Source organism: Pseudonaja textilis, chromosome 4 (genome assembly GCF_049901715.1).
Source record: "Pseudonaja textilis isolate UNSWEBS1 chromosome 4, rPseTex1.2, whole genome shotgun sequence".
NCBI lineage: Eukaryota > Metazoa > Chordata > Lepidosauria > Squamata > Elapidae > Pseudonaja > Pseudonaja textilis.
This window is the reverse complement of record NC_141993.1, coordinates 86,745,460-86,765,183: the sequence shown is the minus strand read 5'-3', so window position 1 is coordinate 86,765,183 and position 19,724 is coordinate 86,745,460. Positions and strand designations below refer to the sequence as shown.

General features: G+C 45.6%; 1 protein-coding gene and 3 non-coding genes across 5 annotated transcripts in view; all 4 read right to left on the bottom strand.

Annotated features, from left to right (window-relative positions):
- Positions 1 to 19,724, bottom strand: part of CLCN2 (chloride voltage-gated channel 2) — a 123,738-nt gene that overhangs the window by 39,443 nt on the left and 64,571 nt on the right. For both annotated transcript variants that reach the window (XM_026718889.2, XM_026718890.2), the window contains exons 8-12: positions 10,373 to 10,498; positions 7,429 to 7,513; positions 7,218 to 7,319; positions 4,939 to 5,023; positions 3,589 to 3,744 (exon numbers count right to left, since the gene is read on the bottom strand). In XM_026718889.2, coding sequence (XP_026574674.1) covers positions 3,589 to 3,744; positions 4,939 to 5,023; positions 7,218 to 7,319; positions 7,429 to 7,513; positions 10,373 to 10,498 — 554 coding nt within the window. The remainder of the gene's footprint in view (positions 1 to 3,588; positions 3,745 to 4,938; positions 5,024 to 7,217; positions 7,320 to 7,428; positions 7,514 to 10,372; positions 10,499 to 19,724) is intronic.
- Positions 16,819 to 16,937, bottom strand: LOC113448275 (5S ribosomal RNA). The gene has a single exon (XR_003375734.1). It is a non-coding gene; the product is annotated as a 5S ribosomal RNA (ribosomal RNA).
- On the bottom strand, positions 17,309 to 17,427 carry LOC113448274 (5S ribosomal RNA). Its single transcript, XR_003375733.1, has one exon. It is a non-coding gene; the product is annotated as a 5S ribosomal RNA (ribosomal RNA).
- On the bottom strand, positions 18,484 to 18,602 carry LOC113448272 (5S ribosomal RNA). Its single transcript, XR_003375731.1, has one exon. It is a non-coding gene; the product is annotated as a 5S ribosomal RNA (ribosomal RNA).

The following is a 19,724-nucleotide window of genomic DNA, read 5'->3' as shown; positions in this document are numbered from 1 at the left end:
CAGACCCGGACTCCGGGGAGTAATTAGGACTGCAGAAAAAACAATTACTACCAACCTGCCTTCCATCGAGGACCTGTATTCTGCACGAGTCAAAAAGAGGGCTGTGAAAATATTTACAGACCCCTCGCATCCCGGACATAAATTGTTTCAACTCCTACCCTCAAAATGAGGCTATAGAGCACTGCACACCAGAACAACTAGACACAAGGACAGTTTTTTTTTCCCGAATGCCATCCCTCTGCTAAACAAATAATTCCCTCAACATTGTCCAACTTATTTACAAAGCCTGCACTACTATTACTGTTAATCTTCTCATCGTTCCTTATCACCCATCCCCTCCCACTTGTGACTGTGCGGCTGTAACTTTGTCACTTGTATCCTTACGATTTATATGGACTGTTTCCTAGTATGATTGATTGACTCTATGACTATCATTAAGTGTTATACTTATGATTCTTGACAAATTTATCTTTTCTTTTATGTACACTGAGAGCATTTGCACCAAGACAAATTCCTTGTGTGTCCAATCACACTTGCCCAATAAAAGAATTCTATTCTATTCTATTCTAAAATGGCCACCCTGGGCTCCGGCGGTTCTCTGGAGGCTGGAAACTTCCGGAGCCTCTGGGTGGCCTGTTCTTTGTCCTCCCTGAACCTCTACGCGGGCCCTACACTTACCTGGCATCCAAAACGGGCTGTGTGGAGACTCCTAGGAGGGATGGGGCAGGGTAGGTGGGGCCAGCCAGGGGTTGGATTTGCCGGTTTGCCGAAAATTATAACATTATACCGCTTTGCCTGATGCTACTCACAGGACTACTTTTTCTGTCTCCTACTCCCCCAGCCCCCCAAAAAACCTTTAGATCTATAAAGTTAGTCTTACGTTGAAAAGGCAAAACCAACTCCCCTTCCCTTTGACGATTACCTGCCAACGACAGATAGTCCTTCAGTTACGACCACAGTTGGGCCCCGAATTTCTGTGGCTACGCGTGACATTTTTGCCCCCATTTTGCGACAGTGGTTAAGTGAATCGCTGCAGTTGATAAGTTAGCAACACCGTCGTTAAATGAATCTGGCTTCCCCAATGACTTTGCTCGTCAGAAGGTCGCAAAAGGCAATCACATCACCCTGGGATGCGGCCACCATCATAAATACGAATCAGTTGACAAGCATTTGAATTGTGATCATGTGACCAAGGGGATACTGCAACGGTTGTGTGAAAAACAGTTGTAGGTCACTTTTTTTTAATGTCGTAATTTTGAAAATCACTAAACAAATGGTCGTAAGTTAAGGACTAAACCTCTGTGTTCTTCCTCCATTGCTTTGGAAGTCTCTTCCCTGAACCTCTGAAATAGCATAGATCCTGGCTTAATTCCTCTGTTGGAAAACTAGATTTGTGTGTCTATTATCTTACTTACCCGTGTTCCCCCGAAAATAAGACTGGGTCTTATTTTCTTTTGGAACCCAAAGTAAGCAATAGGGCTTATTTTTGAGGGGGTGTCTTATTTTTTTCCCAAGTATGGGAGGCCCACTTCTGCTTGCTCATGGCAGGGCAGGAGGCTGCGTGGCACACCAGTGCCACCACCGCGAGGCGACGGATGGAGCTGCCTCACGTGCCCCACACTGACTTACCTCAGGGCCCCCGCAGCCAAACCATCCATGCCCCGACACATGTCTCGCCTCGCAACTGCGGCAACACACCACTCATCCTCCTGCTCTGTTGTGGCTATGTGGGCTTCTGCTACATATGCCTGCTGGTAGTGCCACCGCGAGGTAGGGGTGAGGGCGTGGATGGCCTGGCTGCGGGGGCCCTGAGGTAAGCTGGTATGGGCCGTGCTGGGTAGCTCAGCATCACGAGCAACCGGATGGAATGGGCAGCTGGCTGGCTGCGCAGGCTCTTAAGTAGGGCTTATTTTTTGGGGGGGGCAAGGCATATAATAGGTATGTGCATAAAACATGCTATGTCTTATTTGGGGGATAGGTCTTATTTTCAGGGAAAACAGGTTATTTCTGCATTTAAACGACAGGGTGCGGCATTTCCAGGATTTAAGTTATTTCAAGCTATGCGAGAAAGCGTCACACGTTTCAATGTTCACTCATGACGAAGGTTTTCCCAGCCCTTAGGAAACTAGCTGATCAGGAAGAAAAAAGCCTAATCCAATTTCCCCACATTGCAGGGTTTTGTCAACTTCCTTCATCTGGTTACTGAATTAGCCCATTTCGAGGGTTGCACAATGCATTAGACCATATTCTCATCAAGCAAATTGGGTTTGCAATAACAAGCTGTCATAAAAGGCTAATAAAGGTTCATTGTCAACCAACGTGGCATGATGTACCATTTCTTTGACAGACCTTTTGCTTAAACTTGTTATGTGAATATTCTCTCTTTACGGAGAGAAAAGCTAGGACTGCAGTTTTCTTCTTAGTACCTCTTCCCACATGCTTGATATCTTCTCATTTATCAGAACTCATGATTGTGTAGTTCCCATCCTTTTATTCATCTTTCCTAACACAGGAGAAAGTGGTTTGAGGCACCTTCTATTCCAGTTGCTCTCCTTGTTCAACACTAACACCCAGATAAGCAGAGATTACCATCACAATCAATGCTAAGCAATGATCAATCAATAAACAATATCTCAATCATAGAACCACCAACTCAGAAAAACAACCAAATAGTAAACAACAATGCAGTCAAGGAACCATGAAGAATAAAACAACACTCCCACCAACACTGGGAGGGAAACTATATATAAACAAAGAACAAACCCCTTCTCCCTTCTTGCACGGATGACGTTACCTAGCTGGGTAATGAAACGTCTGCTAGAAAACAATCAAGCTCAGGGAGCATCAAGAATTCCACAATACCAACAACAGGTTTTGGAAATTAGATGTTCCTACTCCCAGATGCCACTGGGGGAGACATCCCAGAGAGAGACAGGGTTATTGTTCTGACCGAGGCTTCCCCAAAAAGCACTAAGGAGACTCTTTGTCCCGGCAAAACCTCTTTTATTAAACGAAGGTGAATTTCTTGCGTTCACATTCAGCCAAAGGCCTGGCAAACAGTCTTTCAAGGGTCTAATTAGGAGCACAGACCTTATCTAGTTTGGAGAGTTGCCAAGTAAATATGTCCAAACACATTGCTGACAAGGAAGGACTCAGCAGTCTCTGAGATGCACAGACAGATCTTCACATTGCTGCAACGAACAAATTGTTTCCTGCAAAAGCCCCCTCCCCTTTGGCTCCTCTTTTAATCCTTATGGGAGGGTCCATAGGGATCCACCTGTGGTTTTACTCCCACGTCGACCCTTAGTTTGTAAATGTTCTTTTCTTTTGGCAGCTCTGCACATGTGCAGGCTGGGAACAGGCTCCAGCTGCTCCTTTGCCTCACTGCTATCCAACTCTGAAGGCAGCTGATAACTGCCAGACTGCCCTGGCCCCATTTCTGCCTCTGATGCAGAGCCCTCGCCTGAGCCTCCCTCAGCCTCCAGGTTCCTCCCCAACCTCTTCACTGTCCGACTCTGCTGCCAGCTCTGCTAGTCGCCAGCGGGCCACAACAGTTATATCCAGAGTTGTCACAAACTCACAACACACCTTCATCAGGATGAAAACCACCAAGGTGACAAAGACGTTGGCGCGAGGGTGTTTCCAGGCTTCCGAAACGCCACCAAATTCAAATTCTTCCGCCAAGCCCTGCTTGGCCCATGTGCGGTTATCAAACAAGGTAACTAGGGTTTCCTTCTGGGTGAGCTGAAAGGGAAAAGGGAGAAGGTTAGAGACGCAATAAGTGCCAAAAGGTTTGTGTTGATTTGTCCTAGTCCCGTGAGATGGCACGCAGATCCATTTATGCCAGCACACGAGCTGCAGGCAAACTTACCTCACTGCGCATGTGTGCGCCTCACAGCTGATTTTGGGCGGATTTTTGGCCAATTTGAGGCCTTTTTCAGCCTCCCAAAGGCTTGAGGAAGGCTTCTGCAGGCTTCTGCAACCTTTGTAGGCTGAAAACTAGCCCCATTTCATCACTTCCGGTATTTTTTGAAAAACAGGAAGTGACAAAACAGGGCTAGTTTTCGGCCTACAAAGCTTGCAGAAGCCAGCAGAAGCCTTCCTCAAGCCTTTGGAAGACCGAAAAAGGCCTTAAACCGGCCAAAAATCAGCTGTGAAGCGCAGGGCAGGTAAGGGGGTGGTGGTGGGGTGATTGCACGCTCATGTATAGGAGGCGTGGGCAGCACTGCCTTCTGGGTGCTGGCACATGAGTGTGAGCGTGCAAGCGCGCACACAATTTTTGGCACAGGAGCCCAAAAAAGGTTAGCCACCACTGTCCTAGGCCTTACCGTTCAACCAGCCAGAACTTTGGATTCAATTTCCAGAAGATTAAACAGTGGAATGACTTGGCTCCAGAAGCTGTGGGTGGCTCCAACATTGGAGGTTTTTAAGAAGAGATTAGACAATCATTTGTCTGAAACGGTATTGGGCTTCCTGCCTGAGTAGGGGGTTAGATTAGAAGACCTCCAAGGGTCCTTCCAACTCTGTGACAGGTAGTCCTCGACTTTCAACACTTCATTGAGTGACCGTTCAAAGTTACAATGGCACTGACAAAAGGGACTTATGACCAGTTTTCATACTGATGACTGTTGCAGCATCCCCATGGTCACATGATCCAAATTCAGACTCTTGGTGTGATGATGAGGCACAAAAGCAATGAAGTCACAAAAATAAATAAAATCCCTTTAATACCACCAACTTGGCCCCCATGTTATTAACTTAAGAACTACAGTGATTCACTTAACAACTGTGGCCAAGAAAGGTTGTATAATGGGGCAAAACTCCCTTCACAACTGTCTCGCTTAACAGCAGAAATTTTGGCCTCAGTTTTGGCCGAGGACTATCTGTAATTGCATGAAGCCGGATTGGAGAAGTCCACTTTGGGGATTCAAAACTTACCTGGCCTGCCATGAATTGCCCGAAACCAGGTGGGAAAGTCAGCGTTGCTATGAGGAAGGTGACAAGAGCAGGAAAAAGCAGGCGCCTGCCGAGACCACAAGAAAACAACACAATGTTACATGACAACACCTCACAACTTCTCTTCCTGCTTCTTTAACCGCAAATCCTGGTGCCCTCTGGAGATGCTGAGTGTACACTTAAGAGTTGATGGACGAAGGGGAAGTATAGGAAGAAAATTAGGTATATTCTACTACGTATTTTGACAGCATCAAGGATAGCATACGCACAATGTTGGAAACAAAATAATATACCTTCGGAGGAATTAATAATTCGAAAAATCCTAGATTGTGCTGAAATGGATAAATTGACCTTAAAACTAAAGGACAAAGAGGAGTCAGATTATTATGAAATTTGGTATAATTGGTTGAGTAAGAAAAACAAAGATAAAAGGAAATAAGAAAGTGACAGACAAAAATATACAAATGTATATAAAGATATATAAATGTAGATATTTAAATGAGATTGGTTTGTATAACAATTTGTATAATAATGAGATTAGTTTGTAGAACAATGTGTATAATAATGACGACACAGTACTGTTAAAATTAAGATAAACATGTTTTAAAGTTGGAAAATAACAATGAAAATTATTGGGGGGGGAAAAGAGTTGATTGAGGGATGTCCTAGGCCAGAGGGGGTGGGCAACAGTGGCCCTAGTGTCAGATTCTGGCGTTAGCCTGGGCGTAGCCGACTCTGAGATACGTAATTCACTGTCACCCTTGATCCTGCTTCCCCCACCCCACCCCTCTGGGTGTATCATCCAACGAAACACGTCCATAGCCAAGAGTCATCAATCATGCTCTCCAGTTAGATTTTTTGCAGGGCAGAAGCTTCAGTCATCTAATCAGTCTCTGAAGAAAATATGAATGGAATGTACTTTCGATTCCACACTGCTGCCTGCTCTTTGACCCCCCCCCCCCTTCTTTCTGTTGACAACTACAAAACGTATATACAAAATGCTTTATGAGTTGACACCTGGAACCACATTGGCCCTCCACCATGGGTTATGGTTTACTGTCAGGCACAAAGAATCTGGACCACATTTCAAGTTGTAGCACAGACGATTTATTTCCAGCCCATACAAAAGTCACCTAGTCTGTACAAAAGTCCAGTCAACTAAAGTCAGCTCAAAATTGGTCCTAGGTCAGGAGTTGGCCGCCTGAGGCTCTGGAGCCGCATGTGGCTCTTTCATCCCTCTGCTTTGGCTCCTTGTTGTTGATTGGCACCACAATTTTGAGAGGAGCCTCTTTTGGGGGGGAGCGGGGGGGAGCACAGCATTTCAGGAGAAGACTCTATGGCAAGGGGTTGGTTTTCTGGTCGGCTCCACAATTGATAGGGCTTTCGGAAAGGACAGGTAGAGGAAAAAGGACGCTGTGCTAGGAGGAGACTCTATGGTGTGGGAACCGGACTTCTGATCGGATCCAGAATTAAATGAGGGGCTTCCGGTTAGGACCTATGTGGCTCTTTGAGTGTTGAAGGTTGCCGACCCCTGGCCTAGAGAAAAGATCAGAGGAATTTAGAGGAGCTGGACTTACAATTGTTTGTGGCAACATAAGGATTCTAAGCAGATGACACATTTAATTCTGCCCCCATCTCTGCTTGCTCTTCTCCTACATTTATGAAGGCATCTCTTAGTTTCTTGCCCTTTTTGGGAGGAAACCAGAACAAAACTCTAATTTTAATCCTAAAATAGGCATCGCATATTTTTAAATTTTTTAAATATTAATAAAAGCAAACCCTCACCCACATGTGGGAAGTGATGCCTCCCTTTGTGGGCATCTTCCCGATGCCAACTCAAAAAATATTTCTATGATCTTTTTAGAGTTGCCAACAGAAAGGGAGGGGGAAAAGGGGGTTTGAAAGAGCAGTAGGGCAGCTTGGAAATCGAAAATGCATTCCATAAATACTTTTTTAAAGATAGTAACTAGGTGACTGAAGTTTCTAACTGGAGAACATGATTGATGACTCTTGGCTATGGATGTGTCTCATTGGAGAATATGAATTATGTACACCCAGAGGGTGGGGGTAAATCAGGGTCAAGGGTGACAAGGAGTGATGTGTCTCAGAGTCGGTTACACCCAGGCAGTTCCAGACATGTTAACTCTCAATAAATCCTTCTGAAGTTTTTGGAAGTTTGGCTCGAGACTCATGATTTAATTGGGGTAACACCCTTGATATTAAACCCACTGACCCCAAACCTGGCTCTTTGCATGCCTTACTTTTTCATCAGGAAGCGGTTGATGGTTTTTTGTTTACGCATGAATTGCACAATCTTGCGATTGAAGTAGACAAAGAGAGCTCCTCCGAAGCCACTGGCGATCCTGAATGAAGAAAAGAGAAGTTAGCAGGAGAGGAGAAGGCTGATTTGGGAGGGGGGGGGGGTCCACATCCAGAGGCAGGGGAGGCCCCACCAAAGCGAGCGAGGCTCACCCAATCACTGCAAAAGCCGGAAGCTCCTGCAGATCAAACGGGAAGTCGAGCCGGAAGCGGGTTTTGAAAAGAGCCGTGATGGTTTCTGAGGGAAAGAGAACAGGCGGGAGTGAGACACGACAAGAGTGGCAATTTAGAGAGTTGAAATGGGTTTGAATATTAGCAGCTCGGGATGGTAGCTAGGCTGTTGGTTTGCACTCCGAGTGTGGCAATTTGCCTGCAAACCTTTCGTCACCATTCGAGGAGACGTCGTCAGTGCACTTTGAGTTGTGCTGTGCTGTGCTGTCTTCTGACAGACGAGCACAACTCAAAACGTACTGACGACGTCTCCTCGAACGGTGACGAAAACTTTGCAAGCAAATTGCCAAGCTTGGAGCGCAAAACCAAGAACCTCAAATAAAGGATGTACAGATCTCTCAGGCACTCCTCACTTTACGACTGTATGGGTAGTCCCAACTTACAACCATTCCTTTATGATTGTTCAAAGTTACAAGAGAGCTAAAAAAAGTCACTTAGGAACATTTTTCACATTTACGACCGTTGTAGCATCCCCAGGGTCACGTGACCAAAATTCAGATGCTCAGCAGCTGACTCATATTTATGACAGTTGCAGTGTCCAAGGGTCATGTGATAGCCTTTTGTGACTAAATCTACTAAAGACCTTGTTTCAGGAATTAAAAATCCTGCCTGGCTCCCTGCAACATGCTTTAACTAATTAAAATGAGGTTGAATTATCCGTAATTCAGTGTGTGATGGGCATCCAAGCTAGGTTAAGTTCTACAGGCCAGGGGTCTGCAAAACCTGGCAACGTTTAAAGACTAGTGAAGGTCAACTCCCAGAATTCCTCAGCTGACTGAGGAATTCTGGGAGTTGAAGGCCACAAGTCTTAAAGTTGCTAAGTCTGGAGACCCTGCTATAGACTGACGATGTTTGGGCAAGTCTGATGAATTTTAAGATTCATGGTAAGCTATCTTGACTTTAGCAAAATAGGCCAAATACAACACATTTGGAGGAAAAAAATATGACCTATGACCTCTCCCACCTTACATCTGGGTCGATGTTTCAGAATTCCACACCAAATGTACAAAGGCTCAGAAAATACCCGTGTTTCTCCAAAAAGAAGGCCTTGCTGTTTTTTCGGAGGCCAAAAGAAAATAATTCTTTTGATCCCTGAAAAAAAAAAAACAGCTAGGTCTTCTTTTTGGAGGGTTCTAATTATTGAGCCTGAAGACGAAATGGAGGCCGGGGCAATGCGTGCAAGTGGCAGCAAGTAGCTGCAGAAGAAGGCGGGGCAGGTGTCAGGGTGTGCAGGGCCTCGTAAGTAGGGCAGCTCCGCCCCTCCATCCACACCCTAACTTATTTTTTTACCTGTGTGCCTCGCCCCACCCTCTGCACCCCAGGGTGGGCAGGGTCTTAATTAGGGCTAATTTTGTGGGTGGGGCTTAATTTAATTGCATGCACTCAAAAACATGGTAAGGCTTCTTTTCAAAGTGGATCATCTTTTTGGAGAAACACAGTATTTACAGACCCCTCACACCCTGGACCTAAACTCTTTCAATACCTCCCCTCACGACACCATTATAGGGCACCGCATGCCAAAACGAGTGGACACAAGGACATTTTTCCCCATGCCATCACTCTGCTAAATACCTAAATTCCCACAGCGCTGTTTTATTCCTAAGGCTATTTACCCATGTAGTAAGGCTGTGTTACCATTATTATCCTTTTCATCTTTCCAATGACCTTCTCCTATCGGTTTCATCTTATCACTTATCACTTGGTGGTTTCTATCTTACGATTATGATTCCTGTGACTTACAATTTATTACTTTGTTGTTTCTATCTTATGATTTATGATTCTATCTTATGACTTACGATTTATCACTTCGTTGTTTGTATGTGCACTGAGAGACACATTCCGTGTGTGTCCAATCACACATGGCCCGTAAAGAAGATTCTATTTAATGGTTTGGCAATATCCAGGGGTGGGCTTCAAAAATTTTAGCAAGGGGTGGTCTGCCTGGTCGCTGGGTGGGCGTGGCCATGATGGGTGTGGCCTACTCGGCTCCTGCACCATGGGAACGGGGGCGTTTTTGCCCTCCCTGGGCTTCGAAGGCTCTCTGGAAGCTGGAAATGGGCCCATTTCCGTCCTTCCCAAACTTCTGGGAGGCCCGTTTTTCACCTTCCCTGATTCTCCACGTGCGCCCTGCACTTACCTGCATCCAGGGGTGGGATTCAAATTTTTTAACAACCGTTTCTGTGGGCGTGGCTTAGTTGGTGGGTGTGGCTTGGCAGTCATGTGACTGGCTGGGTGTGGCCAACTCAATATCACTCACATCAAGGCACGCATCTCCTCACCTGGCCTCTCGTGACTGTGGGGATGCTGCAACAGTCGTAAGTGTGAAAAATGGTCATAAGTCCCTTTTTTCAGTGCCATTGTAACTTTGAATGGTCATTCCACACAAGCAAAGTCCCAGCAAAGGAGGGGAAAAAAACTCCAGAGAAGTTCCTGAGACAGGAAGTCTAATCCTGCCAAGAATGTAATAAGGGTTAACGGAGAGGCAGTTTCTGTAAGCAACACCAGAATGTTTCCTTCCTGCCTTCCTTACGGGATTAGGCCAGTAATTTCTTCTAACAACCGGTTCTCCAAACTGCTTAGAATGTAAACAACCAGTTCTAGCAAATAGGTGCAAACTGGTAGAATCCCACCCCTGCCTGCATCCAAAACGGGCTGCCTGGGGACTCCTGGGAGGGGAGGGGTGGGCGGGACCAGACAGGACAGGGATTTGGGGCTTCTCTGAACTGCCAAGAACCTTAGCTAGAGGCTCTCCCTGCGAACACCCAGCAGCCCACTCCTGGCAATATCCCCCAGGCCAGATTCACATTGCACCTGGATGCCACTTAATCCACTCTTGATGTCTTGCAGGAAGAAACCACAACGGTACCTTCATCTTTGTTCCATACCGCGAGGACCCGGAAGATGAACGCGCTGAAGGTGGCTGCGAAGAAACCACGCCAATAGTTGCGGACAGCAAAGAACGTGGAAGTGACTTCGATGCTGAAAAGGACACCTCATGGAGGAAGGAAGGAAGGAAGAAGAAGAAGACAAAAAAGTGGGAAATTGCTGAAGTCATCTAAATTCAGCACCATTTATCCAGGTTGTCAACTCTGAAACTGGCTGAGGCCATTTTGGAAGCCTCAGGCATGCCGCACAACAGAGGTAAGGCGGAGGAATAGCTAAGAAGGCGGTTTGTAGCCAGGGGTGGGCTTCAAAAAATTTAGCAACGGGTTCGCTGCCTGGTTGCTGGGTGGGCACGGCCATAGTGGGCGTGGCCTAGTTGGCCTCTTGCACCACGCTGGTAGGTAGGCATTTTTGCCCTCCCTGGGCTCCAGAGGCTTTCCTTGAGCTTCCGGAGGGTGAAAATGGCCTCTCCGGGCTCCGGAGGCTCTCTGGAAGATGGAAACCGGCCTATTTCCAGCCGCCCCAAACTTCTGGGAGGCCCATTTTTCGTCCTCCCTGAGCCTCTGTGTGTGCCCTGCACTTACCTACATCCACAACGGGCCATGTGGGGACTCCTGGGAGGGAAGGGAGGGGCAGGTGAGGCCAGCCAGGAGTGGGATTTGGGGGTTCTCACAGAAACTTAGCTAGGGGCTCTCCTGAACCCCCAGCAACTCACCCTTGCAATTGTAGCCAAAACAATAAAATTTTCCCTGGGAACCAAGGCCATTCTCACAAGTGGCTGGCCAGGGGAGGAGTGAAGTAACCAAGCAACCAGTCAGCACCTTGATTGGACAGCGTGACCAGTGTCTTGGGGGAAAGGGGACATTTTTACTTATTTGCTGAAAGCCGCGGGAATTTTCAGAGTCGGCTTTCACCAGTTTGTGCCACTACAATGTATCCAATAAATTGTTCTTTGAGGAATCTTTCTGCCTCAGAGTCCTGCTTTCTATGGGTGCAGGGGTTCACGCCAACACAGATCTCGTATTCTGTGGGTCAGACATTAACCCTATGGTAAATTGGGTGGCCAATAAATTTTACAAAAAAAGAAACTAACAAACAAACATTGACTCTCCCACAGGTGTTCTTCCTCACTTTTCAAGTTTATCTTTCCTCAGTTTTCAAGAATGCAGCCTCCCTTCCAATACACGAGGTCCTCGACTTACGACCCCCAATTGAGTTCCACATTTCCGTTGCTAAGTGAGCTTTGCCGCATTTTATGACTTTCCTTGCCACGGTCATTAAGTGAACCACTGCAGGTGTTAAGTTAGTAACATGGCCGTTAAGTGAATCTGGCCTTCCCATTGGCTTTGCTTGTCAGAAGGCCACAAAAGGGGATCATTTGGCCCAGGGACGCTGCAACCGTCATAAATATGAATCGGTTGTCAAGTCAAACATCTGAAAGCCAATCACGTGACCATGGGGAGGCTGCAACGGTCATCAGTGTGGAAAAACGGTCATAAGTCGCATTTTAAGTGACGTTGTAACTCTGGAACGGTCACTAAATGAATGGTTGTAACGTCGAGGGCTACCTGTATCACCTTGAAAAGAACACCGTTAGCCAGAACGGACAGGACCAGAGGTGCCAGCCACACATCTCAATCATTACAAGATTGAGGGTTGGATTGGATGACCTTAGTGGTCTCAGTTCTGAGACTGGGGAGGAATTGGAAGTGAAGAAGCTTATTGGATGAGAAGCAAAACATTTTAAAGAAAAGTCAAGTAAGCCCAGTTGCTGTTTGGAGAAAAGCACTTCTGGGATGCCTTAGATTAATTTAATGGCCCTGAAAAGTATCTGTTTATTGCAGGAAATTGATGAATAGCCCTCTGTGGCTACATCTTCCCTCTTCAAGAAGGAATGACGCACAAAGGCACAACAGACGACAACAAAAAGATTAGAATGAGCCAGCACTAAAAATCCAGAGACTTGAACTTTAAAGCAGGGTCTCCAACCTTGGCAACTTTAAGACTGGTGGACTTCAACTCCCAGAATTCCTCAGCCAGCGAAGCAACTTTAAGACTGGTGGACTTCAACTCCCAGAACTCCTCAGCCAGCGAAGAAACTTTGAGATTCGTGGACTTCAACTCCCAGAATTCCTCAGCCAGCGAAGCAACGTTGAGACAGGTGGACTTCAACTCTCAGAATTCCTCAGCCAGCAAAGCAACTTTAAGACTGGTGGACTTCAACTCCCAGAATTCCTCAGCCAGCAAAGCAACTTTAAGACTGGTGGACTTCAACTCCCAGAATTCCTCAGCCAGTGAAGCAACTTTGAGATTCGTGGACTTCAACTCCCAGAATTCCTCAGCCAGAGAAGCAACGTTGAGACTCGTGGACTTCAACTCCCAGCTTTGCTGGCTGAGGAATTCTGGGAGTTGAAGTCCAAAAGTCTTAAAGTTGCCAAGGTTGGAGACCCCTGCTTTAAAGGAATTATTTTTAAGCATCCCTCCTTCACTTTCGAGATCTCCGTTGGGCCAAAGGTGATTGATGCTGTCAATCAATATTCATACTTGCAAGGAAGCATAAACATCAAAAGAAGGAAAGAAGACTGCCCCTCATTCACGGCAAATCACATCTATTCCGAGGTAGCCCACACTTACGGCATCTAACAACTCTTTCGAAAACTAAAACGGTTGCAAATTTCAAGTTGATTTGCACTGCAGGAGAACGGCAGTGCAATAAATACAGAAATCAATAAGGTGTGTGACACACCCATGTGGAAGGGTGTATACAAATAGCCTTTGACTTACAACAATTTACTGAGTGACAGTTCAAAATGGCACTGAAAAAGTGACATATGACTATTTTTTTCACACTAATCACTAATTTACACTGCACAGACGGTACTTAAAACCAAGGACAATGACTCCATACTACCAACCCAAGCTACTAATAATATTCAAAGACATTTCAAAGAGCTTAAAGTCTCCAAGTGCAGGCAGAGAGGAAACTGTTTCCATGCCATTTGCCCCTAAATTACAGCAAGTCAAAGACAGATAGATATAAATATGTTTTGCACAAAGTGGCCATTATTGAAAATAACTTTATTCCGTTGGGGGCGGCTGGATTGCAAGGCGACTCTCCCTCCACCCCTCCCTCGTATCACAGACAATATCCTAGCCTCAGATCTAAATATTTTGACAATCCCAAATACACACGAGGCCCGTTTGGAGAATCCTTTGTTTTTAACAAAACGTTTATTTTCCTCCAGGATTCCATTGGGGGGAGAGGAAATTATTTCTTGGCAACCTTAAACGCTGCCTGAAATCAAAAGCCACGGAGTCCCTCTGCCCACCACCCGTATCAATGAATGTAAACCAGCATAGGGGTGGATTTGAAAAGAATAAAGCCATTTATTTCTCTGGACAGGAATTTGCCTTGGCAGCAGTGTGTCCCGGCTCAGCTTTTGTTAGCCAGCATCAAAAAAAGACAACACGGATAGCCTTTTCTATCCCCGCCAAGCCTCCTCTGCCTTCCGCAATCCTTTTCTAACTTTTTTAAAAAATGCAAGGACAATTTAACAGATTAAGAATTGGAAGGGACCTTGTAGGTCATTTAGTCCAACCCCTGCCAAAGCAGGAGAGCCTACACCATTTCTGACAGATGGCAGTCCAGTCTCTTCTTGAAAGGCTGCAGCGATGAAGCTTCCATAACTCCCGAAGGCAACTTCTGTTCCATTGGTTGATTGTTCTCACTGTCAGAAAGTTTCTCCTTATTTCCAGGTTGAATCTCTCCTTATTCAGTTTCCATCCATTGTTCCTTCTCTGGCCTTTGGGTGCTTTGGAAAATAGCTTGACCCCCTTCCTCTCTGTGGCAGCCCCTCAAATATTGGAAGATTACTATCATGTCTCCCCTGGTCCTTCTCTTTACTGGACTAGCCAAGCCCAGTTCCTATAACCGTTCTTCATATGTTTTAGTTTCCAGTCCCCTAATCATCCTGGTTGCTCTTCTCTGCACTCTTTCTAAAGTCTCAACATCTTTTTTATAATGTGGTGAACAAAACTGGATGCAGTACTCTAAGTGTGGTCTTACTAAAGCTTTATAGAGTAGTATTAGTACCTCCCTTGATCTTGATTTATATCCCTCTGTTGATGCAATTTAGGATTGCATTGGCCATTTTGGCTGCCGCTGCACACTTCCAGCTCATGGTTAGCTGGTTGTCCAATATTTTATAAAAGAGTTCAGAGATAGTCCTTGACTTACGATGACAATTGCTCCCTTTTTAAGACCCCACCATAAACACTTAATTCAGGGCTTCAGCCCAAAACACCTTGCAAAGCAAGGCAGTTTTTATGTGAGTTCTGACCCATTTTACAAGCCTTTACATTTGCCACGGTTGCTAAGTGAATCCCTGCAGTTGTTAAGTGAGTAACATGGTTATTAAGTGAATCTGGCTTCCCCGTTGACTTTGCTTGTCAGAAGGCTGCAAAAGGGGATCACACAAAGCTGGGACACTGCAAACCATCATAAATACAAGTCAGTTGCCAAGCATTCGGATTTTGATCACGTGGCCATCGGGATGCTGAAGGTGGTTTGTTTGAAAAAAAAAAAAAGGACATAAATCATTTCTTTTCAGTGCTGTTGTAACTTTGAATGGCCACTAAACGAATGGCTTAAGTCGAGGACTACCCGAACAAGCATTGGGAATTGTGTACGGAGAGTCCTCAACTTACGACCAGAATTGAGCCCAAAATTTATGTTGTTAAGTGAAACCTTTGCCAAGTGAGTTTTGTTCCATTTTACAAGGTTTTTTTTGTCGCGATTGTTAAGTGAATCACTGCAGTTGTTAAGTTAGTAACACAGTTGTTAAGTGAATCTGGCTTCCCCATTGACTTTCCTTATCAGAAGCAGTGGTGGGATTCAAATTTTTTTACTACCGGTTCTGTGGGCGTGGCTTGGCGGGTGTGGCATCCTTGATGGGCGTGGCATGCTTGGTGGGTGTGGTAGGGGAAGGATACTGTAAAATCCCCATTCTCTCCCCATCTCACTAACCTGCTTTCCAGCTCCATTCTCCTGGGCATCCCTGAAGACTTGTGGACTACAACTCCTAGAATTCCCCAACTGGCTGAGGACCTCTGGGAGTTGAAGTCCCCGAGTCTTAAAGTTGCCACATTTGGTGACCCCTGAAGACTTGTGGACTACAACTCCTAGAATTCCCCAGCCGGTTGAGGACTTCTGGGAGTTGAAGTCCACGAGTCTTAAAGTTGCCAAGGTTGGAGACCCCAATATAGAAGACAGGAAGGTCCTTTGCCAAGGGCTCTCTGTAGAAAAGGATAGCAGGGCTACAAATTCTGCATTACTACCTGCATCCAGTTTCTGGATGCAGAACTTCTCTAAATCATCCAACTGGGGCCAAATTAAAATGCAATGTATACCCACCTTGGCAACTTTAAGGTACCTGGACTTCAATTCCCAGAATTCCCCAGCCAGCACGGCTGAATAGGGAATTCTGAAGCTGAACCAGTGGTGGGTTTCAAATTTTTTTTTACTACTGGTTCTGTGGGCGTGGCTTGGTGGGTGTGGAAAATCCCCATTCCCTCCCCACCCCACTAACCTGCTTTCCAGCTCCGTTCTCCTGTGCAGGGAAACAAAAGAAGGCCCAGCCAATCAGCTGGGACTCAATGGGAGGCAGAGAATAGATGGGGGAGGGGCCAGTCAGAGGTGGTTTTTGCCGGTTCTCTGATCTACTCAAAATTTCCGCTACCGGTTCTCCAGAATTGGTCAGAACCTGCTGAATACCACCTCTGGCTTGACTCCTTCTTTGTGGCAACCTCTCAGAAGGTCACAAAATGGGATCACATCACCCTGGGAGACACCGCAACCGTCATAAATATGAACCAGTTGCAAAACCAATGAATTTTGATCATGTGACCGTGGGGGAATGCTGCAACGGTCATAAGTCACTTTTTGCAATGCCGTTGCAACTCTGAATGGCCACTAAATGAATGGTTGTAAGTCAAGGACTACCCAGACAAGCTTTGGGAAGGGTGTGCATTATTTTGGAGAAGAAGTGCCATTAGCTTTATTATAAGGTTATCTCTTCCTAGGGATTTGGGATTTCCACACGCCCCCCTCCTATTCTTCTCCTCATATTTATTATAAATAATTTTTGAAATCCTTGTCTCACAATAGCCTTATTTATTTTCTTGCTAAAACGATTTCTCAAAAAAAAAAAACCCAAACAAACCAGGAGTGCCCCAAGAAGGATTACGTCACTTTAAAGTTTGAAAGGCCCCCAGGTTCAAATTCCCAGCCGATTCTTTGGTCTTCACGGGATGCATTTACTCCAGGAGGATAACGACGTGTTTTGAGTTAATAGAAAAGAAAATGAACCACTACCAGAAGGACCATGGGAAGCCCCAAAACATATTTTGACCTACTTTGAACAAAAGAAATGCCTACGGCACCCGGTATTCCCAGGCGGTCTCCCATCCAAGTACTAACCAAGCCTGACCCTGCTTAGCTTCCGAGATCAGACGGGATCGGGCGTGTTCAGGGTAGTATGGCCGTAGACGATGAACGAGGTCTTTGCTGCTGCTTTTAAGCTGCCTCTCTGCACTCGCCTTCCCAATGCTCTGCACAGCAATCAGCAGGAAGACTACAAAAAACAGACCCATCATCCCCTGCCCCCCAGGCCCTCCGTTCCTTCCCCCAAACCAGGATGCCAATTCTAAGCAAGCGGAGGCAAAAGGCTGTGGCCATCCGATCTCAGCCAAAGAGGGCTCAGAGTGGAGAAACCCGTAGCGTTGCATTTCCTGCAAGGGGCTGCAATTTGCAGCCAAAGTGGAAGACAGGCCCTGAGGGGGAGGGGGAGGAAGGAGGCAAAGGGCTTTTTTAAAAGGTAAAAAGAAAAAAAAAAGAAAAGGTTCATAAAAAAATTAAAAAAGCCTACAGCACCCGGTATTCCCAGGCGGTCTCCCATCCAAGTACTAACCAGGCCTGACCCTGCTTAGCTTCCGAGATCAGACGAGATCGGGCGTGTTCAGGGTAGTATGGCCGTAGACGGTAATCGACGTCTTTGCTGCTGCTTTTAAGCTGCCTCTCTGCACTCGACTTCCCAATGCTCTGCAGAGCGATCAGCAGGACTACAAACGGACCCATCATCCCCTGCCCCCAAGCCTTCCATTCCTTCCCCAAACCAGGACGCCAATTCTAAGCACAAGCGGAGGCAAAAGGCTGTGGCCATCCGATCTCAGCCAAAGAGGGCTCGGAGTGGGGAAAACGTAGCGTTGCATTTTTCCTGTAAGGGGCTGCAATTTGTTAGCAAAAGTGGAAGACAGGCTGGGCCGGGAAGCAAGGAGGGAAAGGGCTTTTTTTTTTTAAAAAAAGGTAAAAAAACAAAACAAAATAAAAGGTTGGAAAAGCCTACAACACCCGGTATTCCCAGGCGGAATCCCATCCAAGTACTAACCAGGCCTGACCCTGCTTAGCTTCCGAGATCAGGCGCGTTCAGGGTAGCCTTAGACAGTAAAAGAAGTCTTCGTTGCTGTTTTTAAGGCGCTCACCTTCCCAATACTCTGCAGAGTGATTAGCAAGACTACAAACGAACCCATCATCCCCTGCCTCCAGGCCCTCAATCCCCCTTGCTGCTCCTGCTGCTTTTCTACGCTGCCCTGTAAAGCCAGGACTCCATTCTAAGCAAGCGGAGACAACATTAATATAAATATATACCGATATATGTGTGTGTGTGTGCGTATGGTGCAGGTATATATTATGTATGGATGGATGTATATAGCATGTGTATATGTGAGTGTGTGTGAGTGTGTGTATGTGTTTGGGAAGATACGCACTGTCTCTTGAGGCCAGGCTATAGAATTTCCTTTTTAATGTGGGCCAGTGTGCTCACAGTAAAGATCGGGGGGAAAAAAGACAGGAAAAGTTAAATTACCTTAAATATTTTAAATATCAATCTAAGCCAAGTGGGGAAAACGTAGCGTTGCATTTCCTGCAAGGGGCTGCAATTTGCAGCCAAAGTGGAAGACAGGCTGGGAAAGCAAGGAGGCAAAAGGCTTTTTAAAAAAGGTAAAAAGAAAAAAAATAAAAGGTAAAAAAAAAAAAAAAGCCTACAGCACCCGGTATTCCCAGGCGGTCTCCCATCCAAGTACTAACCAGGCCTGACCCTGCTTAGCTTCCGAGATCAGACGAGATCGGGCGCGTTCAGGGTAGTATGGCCGTAGACGAAATACTTCTTTCTTGCTGCTCCTTTTAAGCTGCTTCTCGACTTAAATGGACGCAACAATAATACCAATTGGTTTTCACTGAATCTACAGTTTTAACAGAGGAATCCACCCCCAAATGGCCCATGGAAACGATTAAAAAAAAAAATCTCTTCTGACTAGGCCAGGAGTCCCCAAATTTGCCAACTTGAAGACTTGTGGACTTCAACCCCCAGAGTTCCTCAGCCAATTGTAAATTTGATAATGGCTGCTAGATTAGTGAATGGCTAAATATTGGGGAGGAAATTGGGATATTCAAAGAAAGGACTGGTATAATGAAATTTGGTGTATGGCAACAATTGATAAATTAACAACAGAAATTAAATTTTTAAAAAGGGATGATTAAAGCAAACAATTTTAATAAAATATTGGGGGAAGTGTTGGGGGAAGGCAATGAGAATAAACCTACTCAAGAATATATGTCATTTTGGAGGGGATAAGGGCATAATTGGAATATATAGTACATTTTTTAATTGTTATAGAAGAAGAAATATAAGGGAAAAATGGTCTCTGGGGGAGGTGGGGTGCACTGCAATATTTGTATTTTTCTTCTTTTTCTTTTTGTATTTAGATGTATATGTACTATGTATTATTTGTATTTAAAATAAAAATATTAATTTTTAAAAAATCAAATCAATTTAATTTATCAATTAATAAAAATGTAATTAACTTAATGTAAGAAGAAACCTAAATCAATTCTTTTGGTTATACTATTAGTTACTGTTATTATACCATTATTATTGCTATTAGTATGTTGAGATTTATTACTAACCAGTGGTGGGATTCAAAAAAATTAACTAATGGTTCTGTGGGAGCAGCTTGGTGGGTGTGGAAAGGCTTGGTGGGCGTGGCTTGGTGGCCATGGCAGGGGAAGGACACTGTAAAATCCCCATTCCCTTCCCACCCCACTAACCTGCTTTCCAGCTCCGTTCTCCTGTGCAGGGCAACAAAAGAAGAGCCAGCCGATCAGCTGGGACTTGGGAGGCAGAGAAGAAATGGGGGCAGGGCCAGTCAGAGGTGGTATTTGCCAGTTCTCCAAACCAGCGGTTGTCAACCGGTGGGCCACCGCCCACTGGTGGGCCGTG